This window comes from Aotus nancymaae, unplaced genomic scaffold, assembly GCF_030222135.1.
Source record: "Aotus nancymaae isolate 86718 unplaced genomic scaffold, 86718_ANA_hifiasm-v0.15.2.pri h1tg000007l, whole genome shotgun sequence".
NCBI classification, from domain to species: Eukaryota; Metazoa; Chordata; class Mammalia; order Primates; family Aotidae; genus Aotus; species Aotus nancymaae.
Genome location: NW_026988418.1, coordinates 15605133 through 15623026, shown reverse-complemented (window position 1 = coordinate 15623026; position 17894 = coordinate 15605133). Strand labels below are relative to the sequence as shown.

Sequence of the window (17894 nt, the reverse complement as noted above, 5' to 3'; positions counted from 1 at the left end):
AGTCTGTGGTATATTTTCTCATTTAAAGGAGAAAATAAAGTAACATAGAATGAGAAATTTTATTTAAAGTATATTCTCTAAGATACCATGAGACTAGAAGTGAGTTTTTAATGCAAAGAGTAGTGAGATTCAAAACAAGGTTCAAACAAATGAACTACAAAGTTACAACCAATAAGCTGGTTTCAGAAATCCTTCTCCTTCTAAAGGAGTTATTATTTTCTAAGCAATTGTTCTATTTTTTATTTTATTTTTTGGGACAGAGTCTTGCTCTGTCACCCAGGCTAGCGTGCAATGGCGCAATCTCCACTCACTGCAACCTCCACCTCCTGGGTTCAAGCGATTCTCCCACCTCAGCCTCCTGAGTAGCTGGAATTACATGTGTGGGCCACCATGCCTGGCTAATTTTTTTTAGTAAAGATGATGTTTCACCATGTTGGCCAGGCTGGTCTCGAACTCCTGACCTTGTGATCCACCCACCTCAGCCTCTCAAAGTGCTGGGATTACAGGCGTGAGCCACCACACCAGGCCAGCAATTGCTCTATTTTTATAACTAAAATATTTTTACTGATTCAACAAAAATGTATCAAAAAAACAACTATACACAAAGCACCCTAATATAATCTACAGAAGTCACAAAGACAAATGTAATGCTAAGAGTTTTATTAGAGTCAGTGGTATTCTAGAAGCACAGTATTCTTATGATTAGGTGTAATACATGTCTAGGTACCTTATGACTTAAAGAACTGTGAAACACAGAGGGCTAAATCAAAGAAAGGGTTAAGAAAATACTTATACAAACAGTTGAAACTCAGAAAATAATATACCTTCCAGCTTGGTAGGTACAAAGCCCACCGGGATGAAGTAAAACCCCAAATGATCAGATTTTACATTTATATGAATCAGGAATGAGCCTAGGAACATAGGTTAGTGTTAGGCCATCAATGGGAAAATATGAGAAGAGCAGGCCATTCTGGCAGCCTTCCTCTCTCTTTTCTCTTACTGTCATGATCCCATATTCAATTTAAGGCTGGCTCTGTCACCTGAGCTGGAGTACAGTGGAAATGATCACCAGGGCTCAAGTGATTCTCCCTCCTTGACCTCCCAAATAGCTGGGACCACAGGTGTGCCACCATGCCTGGCTAATTTATTTGTATTTTTTGTAGAGATGGGGTTTCACCATGTTGCCCAGATTGGAATCACAGACTTTAGATGGAAATATATCACTTTGTAAACTTGTTACATGCCATTTCCTCTTAGAAATAGAGAACACACAGGCTGGGTGCAGTGGCTTACACCTGTAATCCAAGCACTGCATGCCACTGCACTCCAGCCTGAGCGACAGAGCGAGACTGTCTCAAAAAACAAATAAACAAAAACAGCCAGGTGCAGTGGCTTATGCCTGTAATCCCAGCACTTTGGGTGGCCGAGGTGGGTGGATTACCTGAGGTCAGGGGTTCAAGACCAGCCTGACCAATATGGTGAAACCTCATCTCTACTAAAAAATACAAAAAGTAGCTGAGCATGGTGGTGGGCACCTGTAGTCCCAGCTACTCAGGGGCTGAGACAGAAGAACTGCTTGAACCTGGAAGGCAGAGGCTGCAGTGAGCCAAGATCATGCCATTGCACTCCAGCCTGGGTAACACAGCAAGACTCCATAAAAAAAAAAAAAGAGGGCCGGGCACGGTGGCTCAAGCCTGTAATCCCAGCACTTTGGGAGGCCGAGGCGGGTGGATCACAAGGTCAAGAGATCGAGACCATCCTGGTCAACATGGTGAAACCCCGTCTCTACTAATACAAAAAATTAGCTGGGCATGGTGGCGCGTGCCTGTAATCCCAGCTACTCAGGAGGCTGAGGCAGGAGAATTGCCTGAACCCAGGAGGCGGAGGTTGCGGTGAGCCGAGATCGCGCCATTGCACTCCAGCCTGGGTAACAAGAGCGAAACTCCGCCTCAAAAAAAAAAAAAAAAAAAAAAAAGAAAAGAAAATTTCTTAGAAGAGACAGAAGCGGGGAAAAAAAAAAAAAAAGAAAAGACACAGGGAAGTAGGGTCAAGAGAAAGAAATTTAATTACGGCTTACTCATTCAAGTTAAACCAAGAGGGAAATTTAGAGAAAAGTCTTCCCCAAATATAAGTGAATCTTGGCCAGGCGTGGTTTTAGAGAAAAGTCTTCCCCAAATATAAGTGAATCTTGGCCAGGCGTGGTGGCTAATGCCTATAATTCTAGGACTTTGGGAAGCTGAGGAGGGAGGACTGCTTGACATCAGGAATTTAAGACCAGCCTGGCTAACATGGTGAAACCCCTTCTCTACTAAAAATACAAAAATTAGCCAGGTGTGGTGGCAGATGCCTGTAATCTCAGCTACTCTGGAAGCTGAGGCACAAGAATCTCAAGCCAGGGAGGCAGAGGTTGCAGTGAGCCAAGACGGCATCACTGCACTCCAGCTTGGGAGACAGAGCAAGACTTTATCTCAAAAAACAAACAAACAAACAAACGAAGTGAATCTTAAGTGGATATTTCTACTGAAGCTTGAGAAAGTATAATTAACCATTTAGGCAGTTGTGACGTAAATAGTTTTAAATGTATCCTTACTTTATTGGGCAATCAATATGAAATGAGCTGTTTTTCTTCGTTTGGGAAATGCAAGCACATTTCTTGACTACACATTCATTGTATAGGGTAGGTAAAGCTCAGGCTCTAGTGTTACACTGCCTGGATTCTAATCCTGCCACTTGTTCGCAAGATTGCTTTGAGAAAAGTGCTTAACCTCTCTGTGCCTCTATTTACATCTATAAAACGGCAATGAGAAGGTCTGTGGGATTGTATCTAAATATTCCTTATTTGGTGCTAAAAACATTATTTCTTCCTTTGTATATTAAATAATAATATTATAATTAAGTCATCAGACCTGATTTTATTTTTTAAGTACTGCATCCTCTTATATTCCCACATTCTCTATACCACAAATGCAAAGATTCACCGATACAAATTCTTACCTTCGTTTTGTTCAAATTCATCTAACACCTTGTCCAGGTTGTAAGCTTCTGCTTGGAAGTAATTCTCCATCGGTGAGGAAACACCGCTTAAGAGACTTGTTTAAACCTAAAAAGTAAGTGTGTATTACAATTTGAATAATTAAAATATAATTCATAAATCTTAAGTACATACACAAGGATAAAATCTCTTAATTAAATCTTTTCAGATAATAGTAAACTATAAAACTTGGCATCCACTGGATATATTGTTAAGATCTTTAAGCTAATGAATTCTAGAAACCTGTAAGCTGACAACCAACAAAATATAACTCAACATAAAAGGAAGACTTGGTGATCATTTCATGCTTCAAAAGACACATTTCAGATGCTAGGAATCATTGTTTGGTATAAAATCATGTTTCTATTAAAAAACAAAGCTTACATAATTTTTTTCAAATGGAAAATGACAGGAAAGTTTAAGTACAGGAGTAAGAGATACTAGTTCCAAAATGCTAATGATGACTCTGACCTGGTTATTCTTTTTTTTTAATTTTTTTGAGAGGAAGTCTCACTCTTGCCACCCAGGCTGGAGTGCAATGGCTTGATCTAAGCTCACTGCAACCTCTGCCTCCCAAGTTCAAGCAATTCTCCTGCTTCAGCCTCCCAAGTAGCTGAGATTACAGGCATGCACCACCAGGTCTGGCTAATTTTGTATTTTTAGTAGAGACAGGGTTTCACCATGTTAGTCAGGCTGGTCTCTGACCTCAAGTGATCTGCCCACCTCAGCCTCCCAAAGTGCTAGGATTATAGGCATAAGCCACTGCATTTGGCCCTGACCCAGTTATTCTTTTAACCCTCTTCTTTTCAAGTACCATTTCTAAACTTTCTTTAATGTTAATCGATCCAAAAGCATTCTCTAGGCATATACACTAGGTGTGTCAACGATTTAACAGATGGCAAGGGCACATAATAGGTGTTAAATAAATGCTATATTATCTCCTTTTTCCATTCATAATCATGATCTCCACATCTATCTATTTACTTAATGTCTCAAATTTTTCTTTCCAACTGAAAATTCTGCTTGGGCCGGGCATGGTGTCTCACCCCTGTAATCCTAGCACTTTGGGAGGCTGAGGCGGGCAGATCACCTAAGATCAGGAGTTTGAGACCAGCCTGGCCAACATGGTGAAACCCCATCTCTACTAAAAATACAAAAATTAGCTAGGCATGGTGGCAGGCGCCTATAATCCTAGCTACTTGGGAGGCTGAGGCAGGAGAATTGCTTGAACTCCAGCCTGGAGGACAAGAACGAGACTTCGTCTCAAAAAAGAAAAAAAAGAAAATTCTGCTTGGCTTCTTATTGATATAATATAGGGAAGAGAGGTCGAATTACAAATTCCCCAAAAAGTCTGAGCAAGGAAAACATGAAAAAGAGAGAAAATCAGAAATGTAATAGTCTGCCTTTATAAACTTTAAGTCAAATATAAAAAATGATGAACTTTCACTTACTAAGGTAGTGTTTCTTCTTCTGTGAGGTATATAAAAGTGTCAATGATAGTTCTCTCATTTTACAAATAAGAAAACAAGCGTAGGGAATTTAACTGACTTATTCAAGTATTTCCTAGCCATGTTTGGTGGCTCATGCCTGTAATTGCAGCACTTTGGGAGGCCAAGGCCGGTGGATGACCTGAAGTCAGGAGTTTGAGACGAGCCTGGCCAACATGGTGAAACCCTATCTCTAGTAAAAATACACAAAAAATTAGCCAGTTGTGGTGGCGTGCACCTGTGGTCCCAGCTACTCAGGAGGCTGAGGTGAGAAAACTGCTTGAACCCAGGAGGTGGAGGTTGCAGTGAGCTGAGATCGCACCACTGCACTCCAGTCTAGGCAACAAGAACGAAGCTCCTTTCAAAAAAAAAAGGATTTCCCCATGATTATTAATTTGGTTAACATCTATAGACTGACTGGCTCCTACTACGTTATTTAAGTTTAGGTAGGCAAATAGGCTATGTAATCTGTGAATGATTTTTTTTTGGAGACAGAGTCTCACTCTGTCACTCAGGCTGGAGTGCAGTGGCTTGATCTCAGCTCACTGCAACCTACCCCTCCTGAGTTCTGAGTTCTGAGTTCAAGCGATTCTCCTGCCTCCGCCTCCTGAGTAGCTGGAACTACAGGCGTGTGCCACCATGCCCGGCTAATTTTTGTATTTTTAGTAGAGATGGGGTTTCACGTCAGCCAGGCTGGTCTCAAACTCCTGACCTCAAGTGATCCGCCCATCTCAGCCTTACAAAGTGCTGGGATTACAGGCCATGAGCCACTGCAGCCAGCCCATAATCTATGAATGGTTTTTGTTTTTTTAAATATCTATCTTTGTTGTCTAATTATTTACAGGTCAAAATCATTTTCATATGCACAAACATTTTTGATAGGCTGCATATTTTATCTGTCTACTAATGCTAAGAGCAAATGAAATTTCTCACAGCACACAGTCTGGCACATTTAATATACACCTACAATATTTAACAGCATTTTATGGTCATTATATATAAAATATTAGTAAACAAATAATCAGATCAACATATTTATCTACTGCATCTACTATATGAGTCTATACTGTAATCAAGTCTCAGATTTAATCTCTAACATTATGAAGCTTATAAGTTAGTCAACAGTAAACAATGCTAAGAAAATTTAAATAACAATAAATGATTTTAATAACTCAGCACAGGAGATACCAAGTGATTAATTTGTCAGATAAAAGATAAGTGCGATAGAGTAAGTAATACAGAACTTCAAGAGGTTAAGCTCATTATTCTTCATTTGATCTCTTTGCTCAAATACCACTTTCAAAGGGAAGTATTCTATGAACCCTCCAGAAAAGGTGATGGCTCCCCTTATAAAGGGACAGATAGAGACAGAAGGCAGTTACTCAAATACCACTTTCAAAGGGAAGTATTCTATGAACCCTCCAGAAAAGGTGATGGCTCCCCTTATAAAGGGACAGATAGAGACAGAAGGCAGTTACCCCATCTTCAAGTTTAAGACAGCCTGAAGGCCAAAAAACCGAACTGTCCATCCCAGATGAAGCCTGCCCTTTCCCAACTGATTTTTCTTTTTTAAGTTCAGGATACATGTGCAGAACATGCAGGTTTGTTACACAGGTATATGTGTGCCATGGTGGTTTGCTGCACCAACTGACCTGTCCTCTAAGTTCCCTCCCCTCACCCCCGACCTCCCAACAGGCCCTGGTGTGTGTTGTTCCCCTCCCTGTCCAACTGATTACTTCTGAATAATGCCCACCTGCGCACTGGGAGGATGAGGTGGGGCCTCAGGAAGTTCACCCCATTTGTAAGGGGAAGAAACTTGGCCTCTCCTGTTTCTGTGTGGTAACCTAAGATTCAATCTGTGAGATGGGGGCCTGTTAACAGAAACCGCTCTCACTTTGCTAAGTTTTTTTTCCTTTTTGCCCAACAAATTCCCTTCCCCCTCACCCTTCAAAGTGTCTACGAGCCTAATCTTTCCTGGTCGTGCGACAAGAACCCGGTTTTTTCTACAACAATAATTCCTCATGGCACCCCATTCTTGGTCCTCATAACATTTATCACCCACTGGGTGCAGTGGCTCACGCCTGTAATCCCAGCACTTTGGGAGGCCAAGGTGGGTATATCACGAGGTCAAGAGATTGAGACCATCTGGCCAACATGGTGAAATCCTGTCTCTACTAAAAATATAAAAATTTGCTGGACGTGGTGCTGCCCACCTGTAGTCCCAGCTACTCGGGAGGCTGAACCCAGGAGAATCACCTGAACCCAGGAGGCAGAGGTTGCAGTAAGCCTAGATCGTGCCACTGCATTCCAACCTGGTGACAGACTGAGACTCCGTCTCAAAAAATAAGCAAAAAATTTATCACCATCTATAAATACACCTCAGAGTGATTATTTGTCAATCTCTCCCACCAGACTGTAGGTACCACAGGGCACCCACCAGACTGTGTTCACCATGTATTCCTGGTGATTGACATAGAGTCTGATGTACTAATGTGGTATCTATTTCAATTAATACCTGTGGAATGAATAAATGAACAAGTGTATAAGCAGCTGGTCAAGTTGTTCTGAACTCCCACTACGGTAACTGATTCAAACAAGCATGAAAAATGAATGCTAAACTATTATATTAAGTAACTGGTTATTAGGGAAGAAACTATTCACAGTCCCTCAGGGTATCATTCCACAGGTAAATGGCTAATTTCAAAGAAGGAAATGTATGTTTACAATGAGAAGATATGACAATCATCAACTTAGTCAAATGATTGAACTCAGTACCACCAACAGTTTAACAAACTGACATTATGCACTTTCCAATACGATGCAATGAGAAATATAAAACATCACCTATACAGTATTCTTGCCCAAATATGTAGCCTGAATTTAATCCTGAGGAAACAATATGATAGATCTAGAATGTGACGCATTCTATATCTGATCTGAATTTTCCAAAATATTAAATGTGGCTGGGTGCAGTGACTCACATCTATAATCCCAGTACTTTGGGAGGCCGAGGTGGAGGATTGGATTGCTTGAGCCCAGAAGTTCAAGAGCAGCCTGGGCAACATAGCAAGGCCCCAGCTCAACAAAAATAAAAATTAGCCAGGTGTGGTGGTGCAGCTATGAAAGAAGCTGAGGTGGGAGAACATTTAAGCCTAGAAGTTCGAGGTTACAGTGAGCTATGACTGCACCATTGCATTTTAGCCTAGGTGACAAAGCAAGACCTCGTCTTAAAAAAAAAAAAAAGAATATGATATTTTTTTAAAAAAGGAAAAAAACAAGATAATTCTCAACTAGAACAGACAAAACATTAAATAACCAAGTGTCGCCCGGTGCGGTGGCTCACGCCTTTAATCCCAGCACTTTGGGAGGCTGAGGCAGGCGGATCACAAGGTCAGTAGTTCAAGATCAGCCTGGCCAACATGGAGAAACCCCATCTCTACTAAAAATACAAAAAAAGTAGCTGGGCATGATGGTGCATGCCTGTAATCCTAGCCACTCAGGAGGCTGAGTCAGGAGAATCACTTGAACCCAGGAGACGGAAGGTGTGGTGAGCTGAGATCCCGCCATTGCACTCCAGCCTGGACAACAAGAGGGAAACTCTGTCTCAAAAAAAAAAAAAAAAAAAAAAAAAACAACCAAATCATGCACTGACTTGATTCTGGAACAAGAAAACATACATACACACACAGCATAAAATAACATTTTGAGAACAATCTCAGAAGAAATTTGAATATGGATTATAACATTGAATTATCATTTTCTTAGATGTAATAATGGCATTCTGATTGTGCAGGAGAATGCCTTACTTGTTCTCTTAAGACGCCTGCTGAAGTGTTTAAAGAGGAAGCGTTGTGTTGTCTACAACTAACTTTTAAATGACTCAAGGAAAAAAAAGTAACTTTGTGAGAGTGTACATGTGGGAAGGGGAGAGACGTGTGCAAAAGGGACAAAATGGTAAAAAATTGTTAACTCTAGTGAAGGATATATGGGTCTTAATTGTTCTAGTCTTTCAATTTTTCTGTAGGCTTAAAATTTTTAAAAAGAAAAAAGGGCACACTGAGCTGATGGGTGGTAAACATTCCTTCCTACTCTAAATATAAAAATTCTAGACAAAACTAATTAAAGAGTTTAGCACTTTGGAAGGCCAAGGTGGGAGGAACACTTGACACAAGGAGTTCGAGATCAGCGTGGACAACATAGTGAGACCCCATATATATAAAAAATTTAAAAATTTTGCTGGTTGTAGTTGTAAGATTTCTCGTCGAGTTAAAGGAGGAAACAGAGACCGGAGTAAGGAAATTAGAAGCCAATTTATTCAGCTCCCGGGCGAGGTTCTATGGTCCTGGAAAGGGGCCAAAGAAGTCGGGCTTCTCTTCTTGGGACGTGGGGTTTTATAGGGAGTAGGGGTAGCTGACTGACCGCGGGGAAACAAAGAGGAGTTAATTTCATTGGATATGAAAGGACTAGGGACGGAAGAGGTGAACAAAGCGGAGAGATTTCCATTGGTTATGAAGGAACCGGGCACGGACGAGGGGCTGGTCGAGGACGTACGGGGCCAGCTTGCCATAGGGCAGGTCTCTGGCGGGCTTTTTCAAAATTTCGGCGGGTGCAGGGCTGAGACTGGAATGCGGAAACGGGTACGGGGAGCCCGTGTGGAGAGGGCAAATGCTGAGTAATGCGCTCAGAATGGTGATGTAGTTTTCAGGCGCGGAGAGAGAGGGGCATGTTCATTCAGCTCTCAACTGAGGCAACCGGCCTTACAGTAGTGACACACGCCTGTAATCCCAGCTACTCAACAGGCTGAGGCAGGAGGACTGCTTGAGCTCAGGAGACAGAGGTTGCAGTGAGCCATGATGGCAGCACTGCAATCCAGCCACAGCAAGAGTGAGACCCTGTCTCTAAAACAGTAAGAAAAAAAAAAGAAAAAGAAAAAAATTGTAAATAAAATATTTAAAAAGAGTTTAAACAGTCAAATTCAAAAGCAAGAAAGGGAAATACACAAATGCCATAAACCTAGAAGAAAAGCAGGAAGTGAAGAGTGGCAATCCATAGGAGTATCAAAATAGACAGCAACCTTTAAGCCTGGGGCTTGAAAGGGAGCAGGAAGAATAAGAATTACTGGCTGCAAACATAGAAATGTATGCACTGGAAGGGCCAAACTGAGTTTTCTGTGTGAAGTCAGGAGTTGGGGAAAAACTCCCCTTAGTGGTCCCAAGACTCAGCAATGGAGAAGGATTGGAATAGAGTGCCAATAAAAATCAACCATGAGAAATCAGAATTCGTATCCTAGTCCTCACTCAGGAGTAAGAATGATATTAAGTCTTCTCATCCAGGAACATAATAGGTTTATCTTTATGCTAACCCAGCTCTTCCTATAATAATGTTTTTAACTTTAAAAAGTCATTAAATATTGGGTAGCCAGGGGAGAGAATACATCGAACTACAAAGGAGTAGCACAATGAGGATCTCTGTAGTGACAGAATCCTGCTGTATCTTAACTGTGATGGTGGTTACACAGCTGCAAAGGTGGCTGGCTGGACTGTGACATCACAGCTGCAGCTACCATAGAAGGGAAAAATTGATTTTGTTGACTGATAGTTTTTGCTACAATGGGTGGAAACTTCCTAAAGAGGCAACGCCTGAAGGATGAGATTTTGACAAGTGAAGGCAGAAAAGGGCACTCTCTTCTCGCACTTCCATGTGAAAAGGCTAAAGGAGAAACAGCTTGCCAACTGCAGACTCAAGAGTTTTGGTGAAGGTATTGCTGCCAAGCGCCTCTGCTCCATCCCTAACTGAAGAGAAAAGGAGTTCAGTTTCCTATCAAACACTGCTGATCCCATGCTTTTCCCTAAAGCTTAACATGGATAAGTCCGTGAATTTAGCCAGAGTATGGAACATTCCATTAGTGAGTAGTATAATCAGTTTCTGCAATCTCTCTCACCTGTATAGCCTCCATTTTCTACCCCTTCTGAAAGGAAAATCTTGGGGCCCCAAAATCACTAAGCTGAAGGGAAAAGTCAAGCTGGAAACTGCTTAGGGCAAACCTGCCTCCCATTCTATTCAAAGTCACCCTTCTGCTCGGTGAGGTAAAAGCATATCTGATTGCCTCCTTTAAAGAGGCTAATCAGAAACTCAAAAGAATGCAACCATTTGTCTCTAAACTCCCTGTGATCTGGAAGCCCCCTCCCTGCTTCCAGTAGCCCTGCCTTTGCTCGAGTTGTCCCACCTTTCTGGACAGAACCAATATTCATCTTACATATGTTGACTGATGTTTCATGTCTCCCTAAAATGCAGAAAATCAAGCTGTACTCTGACCACCCGGGGCACATGCTGTTAGTCATACAGGAGTTAAGAAGAAATCACGTAGGCACACAGTTGGGGTATGAGAGACCTCGGTAAAGCTTTTCTTTTTAATGAAAAGTAGCCCCGAGTCACTTTCTTTTTTCTTTTTTTTGAGGAGTCTCACTCTGTCGCCCACGCTGCAGTGCAGTGGCACAATCTCGGCTCACTGCAACCTCCGCCTCCCAGGTTCAAGGGATTCTCCTGCCTCAGCCTCCCAAGTAGCTGGTATTACAGGCAAGCGCCACCACACCCGGCTAATTTTTGTATTTTTAGTAGAGACGGGGTTTCACCACATTGGCCAGGCTGGAAATCATTTTCTAACAAAGAGCAGTCTGTGAAGTCAAGCTGCAGACAAGACAAGCAAGCTGGGAGCTTGCACAGGTGAATGCCAGCAGGAACTAGGGACTAGACATGTTCAAGATGGAGACTCCATCTTCCCTTCTCTGCCAGCCATGTGTACAGTAAGGAGCAGGTAAGATGGCGCCTGCCAAGGGGAAAGTTCATTTGCATAATAAGATTAGGGTGGGGCAACCAGCCTTCCCTGTATGTTATGTAAACTTCGTATCTGATCGAACCAATCTGTGAGCCCTAAGTAAATCAGACACCGCCTCCTCACGCTGGACTATAAAATCCAGCGCATCCACCACATGCCAGTCTTTTCCCTTGGAAGACCCCTCTCTCTCAATAGAGAGCTGTTTTTCTTTCTCTTTTCTTCTACCCATTAATCCTCTGCTCCTAAACTCGTGTGTGTCAGTGTCCTAAATTTTTCTGGCATGAGATGATATACCCTGGACAACACAGTTGCTTCATCAAGATCTCTTAAGTGTGCTCAACTCTGGCAAAATAAACTTTCTAAATTAGCCGAGACCTGTTTATGATACTCAGGGTTCACATCCTTAAATAATTTTTCTTTTTTTTTTTTTTTTTTTAAGACAGTCTCGCTCTGTCACCCAGGCTGGAATGCAATGGCCCCATGTCAGCTCACTGCAACCTCCGCCTCCCAGGTTCAAGCTATTCTCTTGCCTCAGCTTCCCAAGTAGTTGGGATTACAGACACCCACCACCATGCCCAGCTAATTTTTGTATTTTTAGTAGACACAGAGTTTTGCCATGTTGGTCAGGCTGGTCTCAAACTCCTGACCTCAGGTGATTCGCCCGCCTTTGGCCTCCCAAAGTGCTGCAATTACAGGCGTGAGCCACTGCACCCAGCTAAATAATCTTAAGACTTGGGGAAAAAAACAACAACATGACTTCTAGTCAGGAAAAAGTCAAGGATTCCTGCTCTACAACAATTAATACTTCCAGTTTTCTGCTGGAAATTATTCCCTCTACATAATAACTTATCTAGAATAAGTGGACAAAAATACAAAATAAAATAATGTAATTAAATTTACATTTCTGGGCTGGGTGCAGTGGCTCACGCCTGTAATTCCAACACTTTGGAAGGCCAAGGCGGGTGGATCACGAGGTCAGGAGTTCAAGACTAGACTGGTCGATATGGTGAAACCCTGTCTCTACTTAAAAAAGTGCAAAAATTAGCTGGGCATGGTGGCTGTAATCCCAGCTACTTGGGAGGCTGAGGTAGGAGAATTGCTTGAATTGGGACCTGGGAGGCAGAGGTTGCAGTGAGTCGAGATCCTGCCACTGCACTCCAGCCTGGGCTACAGAGTGAGACTCCAGCTCAAAACAAAAAACAAAAACAAAAAAACTTACATTTCTGATTCCCATCCCCATGTCAGGCCTCCATGTGCAAGAAAGTCTGAAGTCCTGCCTGCCTCAGCTGATCACCACCCTCCAACCCCCCATCCCCCCACCCTCCTATCCCCCAACCCCCACCCTGCTTTCGCCATTATCCCTAATCGCCCAGGAGCTTCCCCCCTACTAAAGCTTCCCCTCACCGCCCCCCATCTTAACTACTCTTACACCTTACCCCACCCGCCACTGTAACTGAACTTATGGTAATGCATACTCCTTGCCCCTACCCCTACCACTGTAACTGATCTTACTCTCTTATATCCCTGCCCCTCCCAAAAAGATTTGCCCCAACCTATAAAACCAACTCCTATCCCACCGACCTTCACTAATGCCCTTTTCAGCCTTAGCCCATCTGCACCCAGGTGAATAAACAGCCATGTTGCTTGAACAAAGACTGTTTGGGGGGTCTCTTCATTCGAAGGGCGTGTTTTTAACACCCCAAATTAGCTTTAATTGTTTATCTCTTGGATGAGCTAAAATATTGCTCAAATCCATGTTTTTTCTGAAATTACCTTTCTATACTCAGCTAACTCCAAAAAGGAGGAGCCAGCACTGGTAAGGAAATTAACATTGTGACCATTGTGACATAAAATAACAGTAACTTTTAAATACCCTTTTCCTCTGAATTTAAGTCAAATCTTTTTGAAAAAAATCATACTCCTGATTTAACAGAAAAAATGTTTAAATGAAGCAAATAACATATATGCATCAGCATTATCTTCTATAGATCTAATTGGTTTCTCAAATTCAATCTCTAAGAGAAATAAAACATTGATTTTCTTACCTTTTTCCCCTTACACACGTGATAAGGAACAGACTTCTCGGTGCTTACTCATGATGCTTGCTGCACCATCAGCCAATCCTGCTGATTCAGTATGCTCTGTTTGATCCTAAAGGAAAAATACATTGCTCATTACATTTGCTGAAAAAAATAAGCCCTAATTTTCTTCATATAAATCTATCAGAGCCAGACAAATAAAGGCAATGGGGCTTAAACAGTAAATACAATTATACCTTGGGATTCAAAGACCTGGCTTGCATGCAAGGCAGCACCAGACACACTTTATAGTCTGAGAAGACCAAAAGTTAAATGTTTCAAGGAAGAGTTAAGTCTTTACATGTTTATTTTCAATGGATAATGCAAAGTAAAACATCAACAGCAGGCAATTTCTATCTAATGACTTTAATTACATTAATTCACAAGAATCCAAACCAAATAAAACTAATGCTTCATAAGAATGTCCTTTTTTTCTGTACACACAGAATTCTTGAGTTTCACAAATTTCCTGTTATTTTTATTGCCAAACTGTTTTTTTCTCCAAATGGAGTCTCTTGATTCCAGTCCTCCTCCAACTGCTTAGAAGCAATGATCTATTAACCCAATATTAACCTTTACTATCAGGAGTGTATGCAAAAGACAAAGCCTCTTTAAATATTACTTCCTTCTTGTGAAAATATGACAATATCCATTAAGTTATGGTAGCCCAACTATAACTGCTTAGAGACAATGTAAAATTCTCTAAGGGCCTAATTTAGCCTTGAACAAGAATGCTAGTGGAAGCTAATCAGAATAAAACTAAGACTATGAATATTATATATCAGTATAAAATGTCTAACATATAACCATAGTATTTTCAGAACAGGTAAGTATCTTGGAGATAATTTAATAAACACTACTTACTTTTAAAGATAAACTGAGGCACCAAGAAAAATTTCCTGACATTACAAACATTCTATTATCAGATGTGAAAATATTTTCTTATTCTCTTACTTAAAAAATAAGAGAATAAGAAAAAGACCTAAAATTCAAGTTTCCAAGACCCAATAAAGAAGAATGAAAATCACTGGTAAAAGATTTCCCTGTCTTGAGAACTAGAAAAATATGCAAATGCTATACGATATACTCTAAATAAGAAAAGCTACTGACACTAAGAAACAGATGTATATATATTAAATAAAGGACTAAGTCATATCAGAAGTGTCAGGTCTTCATATGCAAGCCTGGAGCCTGAAAGTTTGAAGTCCTGCTTGCCTCGGCTGTTCGATCGTCTCCCACCCATCACCCAGGACAAGCCCCTCACCCCACCCTGCCATCTTAACTGTTATGATGATAATACTCTTATTCCACCTGCCATTGTAACTGAACTTATGGGTAATGCATACTCCTTTCCCCTACCCCCACCACTGTAACTGATCTTACTCTGTAACTTTCCCCTGCCAACTCCTAACCCACTGCCCTTTGCTAATGCCCTTTTCAGCCTTAGCCCACCTCCACCCAGGTGAATAAACAACCATGTTGCTCAAAGCCTGTTTGAGCGGGGGTCTCTTCATTCAAAGTGTGCATTTTCAACAAGAAGAATGAAAGTATAAAAATATAAACCAAGGTCGAGTGTTACAGCTCTTTCAGAATTTGTCTAGCAGGTTTTCCGGTTTTTGCTGGAAAGCCCCTTAAAAAAAAAACATACATATATATAAAATCCAAGGTCAAAGTGAGAATGAAAGTAACTACCCCTCTAATACCTAGCTAATTAAAGATTTTTTTTTTTTTTTGAGATGGAGTTTTGCTCTTGTTGCCCTGGCTGGAATGCAATGGCACCATCTTGGCTCACCACAATCTCCACCTCATGGTTCAAGCAATTCTCCTGCCTCAGCATCCTAAGTAGCTGGGATTACAGGCATGGGCCCCCACGCCTGGCTAATTTTGTATTTTTAGTGGAGATGGGGTTTCTCCATGTTGGTCAGGCTTATCTCAAACTCCCAACCTCAGGTAATCCGCCCACCTCAGCCTCCCAGAGTGCTGGGATTACAGGCGTGAGCCACTGCACCCGGCCTAAAGATTTTTTTACACAAATAAAATTAACTCTATAGCTTCAAGGTCAAATCATATAGTTTTTTAATATGTGAGGCAAGTCCAACAATATAACAGGTAATTTTATGTATCAACTTGACTGACACATGGGGTACTCAAACACTATTTCTGGGTATATCTGTGAGGATATTTCTGGATAAGATGAGCATTTGAATCTGTGGACTGAATAAAACAGACTGCCCTCCCCAATGTGACCAGACATGATTCAATTCATCAAGGGCATGAAAAAAATAAAGCTGAGGAAGAGGGAATTCTCTCGGTCTGATTGGTTGAGCTGGGACATCAATCTTCTGCCCTCAGAATGGGACTTACACCATTGGCCCTCTAGTCTCAGAATGACACTACCAGCTTTCCTGGGTCTCCAGCTTGCAGAGGGCAGATTGTGAAACTTCTCAGACTCCATAAATGCGTGAGGCAATTCCTCATAATAAATTTAAACACACACACCCCTCTATATACTATTGGTTCTGTTTCTTTGCAGAACCCTGACTAATACAAATAATATTATAGGTTTTTCTACTGGAATTACATTCCAGTCTCAGCTGGCAAAGCCTTAACTCTGGCTAAATCCAACCATCCACCTACTACATACATTCCCCTAAGTAGCTGATATCTGGCTGGAGGAAAATTACACAAGACCACTAGTGGCTAGTCTCAACTTTACATTTATAATTTTATTTTTATTTTATTTTATTTTAGATGGAGTCTCACTCAGTCACCCAGGCTAGAGTGCAGTGGCGCAATCTTGGCTCACTGAAACCTCTACCTCTCAGGTCCAAGAGGTTCTCCTGCCTCAGCCTCCTGAGCAGCTGGGATTACAGGCATGTGCCACCACACCCAGCTAATTTTTGTATTTTTATTAGAGACTGGTTTCACCATGTTGCCCAGGTTGGTCTCGAATTCCTGACCTCAGGTGACCTGCCTGCCTCAGCTTCCCAAAGTGTTGGGGTTACAGGTGTGAGCCACTGCACCCGGCCACTTTTTTTTTTTTTTTTAAAGATGGGGTTTCACCATGATGGCAAGGCTGGTCTTGAACTCCTGACCTCAGGTGATCCACCCACCTCGGCCTCCCAAAGTGAGCCACCACGCCCAGCCCACATTTACAACTTTATATTACCTTTTCCTCAATTTAGTTTCAATCTGCCCCTAATCCCCTCCTGATATGCCTGGTATACTTCAATTCAAAGTATTCACTATTCAATTCTTCCAGAAAATAAATCTCTAGACCCCTGCAGGATGAAGGGGAAAGTTACTTGGCTACATAGGATTCAACAGAACATATGCAAAACTAATCATTCTTTGTATCATATTCCAGCCAATCTATTTTCAGTACCACACCTCACCTAAACCCTTTGAGATCCTTGGAGTCTCTACACTACAAATCTCTCTAAGGTTCTGTGGAGTTTCTCAACATATCTCCCTCTGCAGGCAAGCAGCTTATTGTGTCTTCAGTTTGAAGACCTTCATTTTCACTCTTTCCATTTACTGAAATCTTTCATCCACTGTTAACTCCTCTTCTGTTGTTACTTCTTACCATTTTATGAGGGTTTCAAGAAAAAAAGAAAATAAATGGTGTGTCCAGTGAAGAAGGGTCAATGCATCCTGTTTTAATTATAAGTCTCCATTCTTACCTTTGAGAAGGGACATATAATAAAGTAAAATTATTGCATTCATTCTAAAAAGTAAACTTAAAGTTGCTAATGCCCTAAAAAATAAATTAAGAAATAGTTCAGAAAAAATAAAGAGAGGGAAAGGGAGATGGAGAGAGAAACAGAAAGCAATAGGTAGTGAAAAGAATTCTATCATCTCCCATGGAGAACATGCTTCTTAGGTAAAGGACAAATAATCCAGTACTTTTTACCCAGAATAAGCAATTTACAGTAATTACTTCTTCATCACCTTTTGACACCAAATCATTTTTTGGAAGGAACAAAAGAAGTTTAGTAAATGGATAGATGGACAGGTATACAACATAAAACAAAAGTATAAAATGTCTTAAATACGGTTCAAGATACACAAGAGGAAAACAAGGAATTTCATAGAACTCCTCCAATATTCCATTCAAATATTACCTTCCAATGTGAAATTAATAATTAATCACATAGTTCTCCGTGTTCCTATATGTTTATATTTCACTTTATATATAACCTCTCTCTTTACAAAATGACTGCAATAAACCATAAGTTCACCCAAGACAGGAGACACTTTTTATTTATCCTTTTATTCCAAGGCCCCAGCATAATTCTTTTCACACAGTAGTATTCAAAATAAGTGGAATGATTTAATCATTTAATTAGATATAGCATATAACACACTACCATGGCAAGGATTCCAAAGAAGTTCCTAATTTCATCACCCTCATCCCATTTCTACAACTCCCTTAGCTTAGGCCCTCATCAGTTCTCACCTAG

General features: G+C 41.1%; 1 protein-coding gene and 1 non-coding gene across 3 annotated transcripts in view; one reads left to right on the top strand and one right to left on the bottom strand.

The window, feature by feature from the left end:
- The window catches only part of ZFYVE9 (zinc finger FYVE-type containing 9), a 213025-nt gene that overhangs the window by 125940 nt on the left and 69191 nt on the right, over nt 1–17894 (bottom strand). For both annotated transcript variants that reach the window (XM_012434631.2, XM_012434632.2), the window contains exons 2-3: nt 13399–13504; nt 2995–3100 (exon numbers count right to left, since the gene is read on the bottom strand). In XM_012434631.2, coding sequence (XP_012290054.2) covers nt 2995–3064 — 70 coding nt within the window. In that variant the 5' untranslated portion in view covers nt 3065–3100; nt 13399–13504. The remainder of the gene's footprint in view (nt 1–2994; nt 3101–13398; nt 13505–17894) is intronic.
- On the top strand, nt 15002–15063 carry LOC135273493 (U7 small nuclear RNA). The gene has a single exon (XR_010341283.1). It is a non-coding gene; the product is annotated as a U7 small nuclear RNA (small nuclear RNA).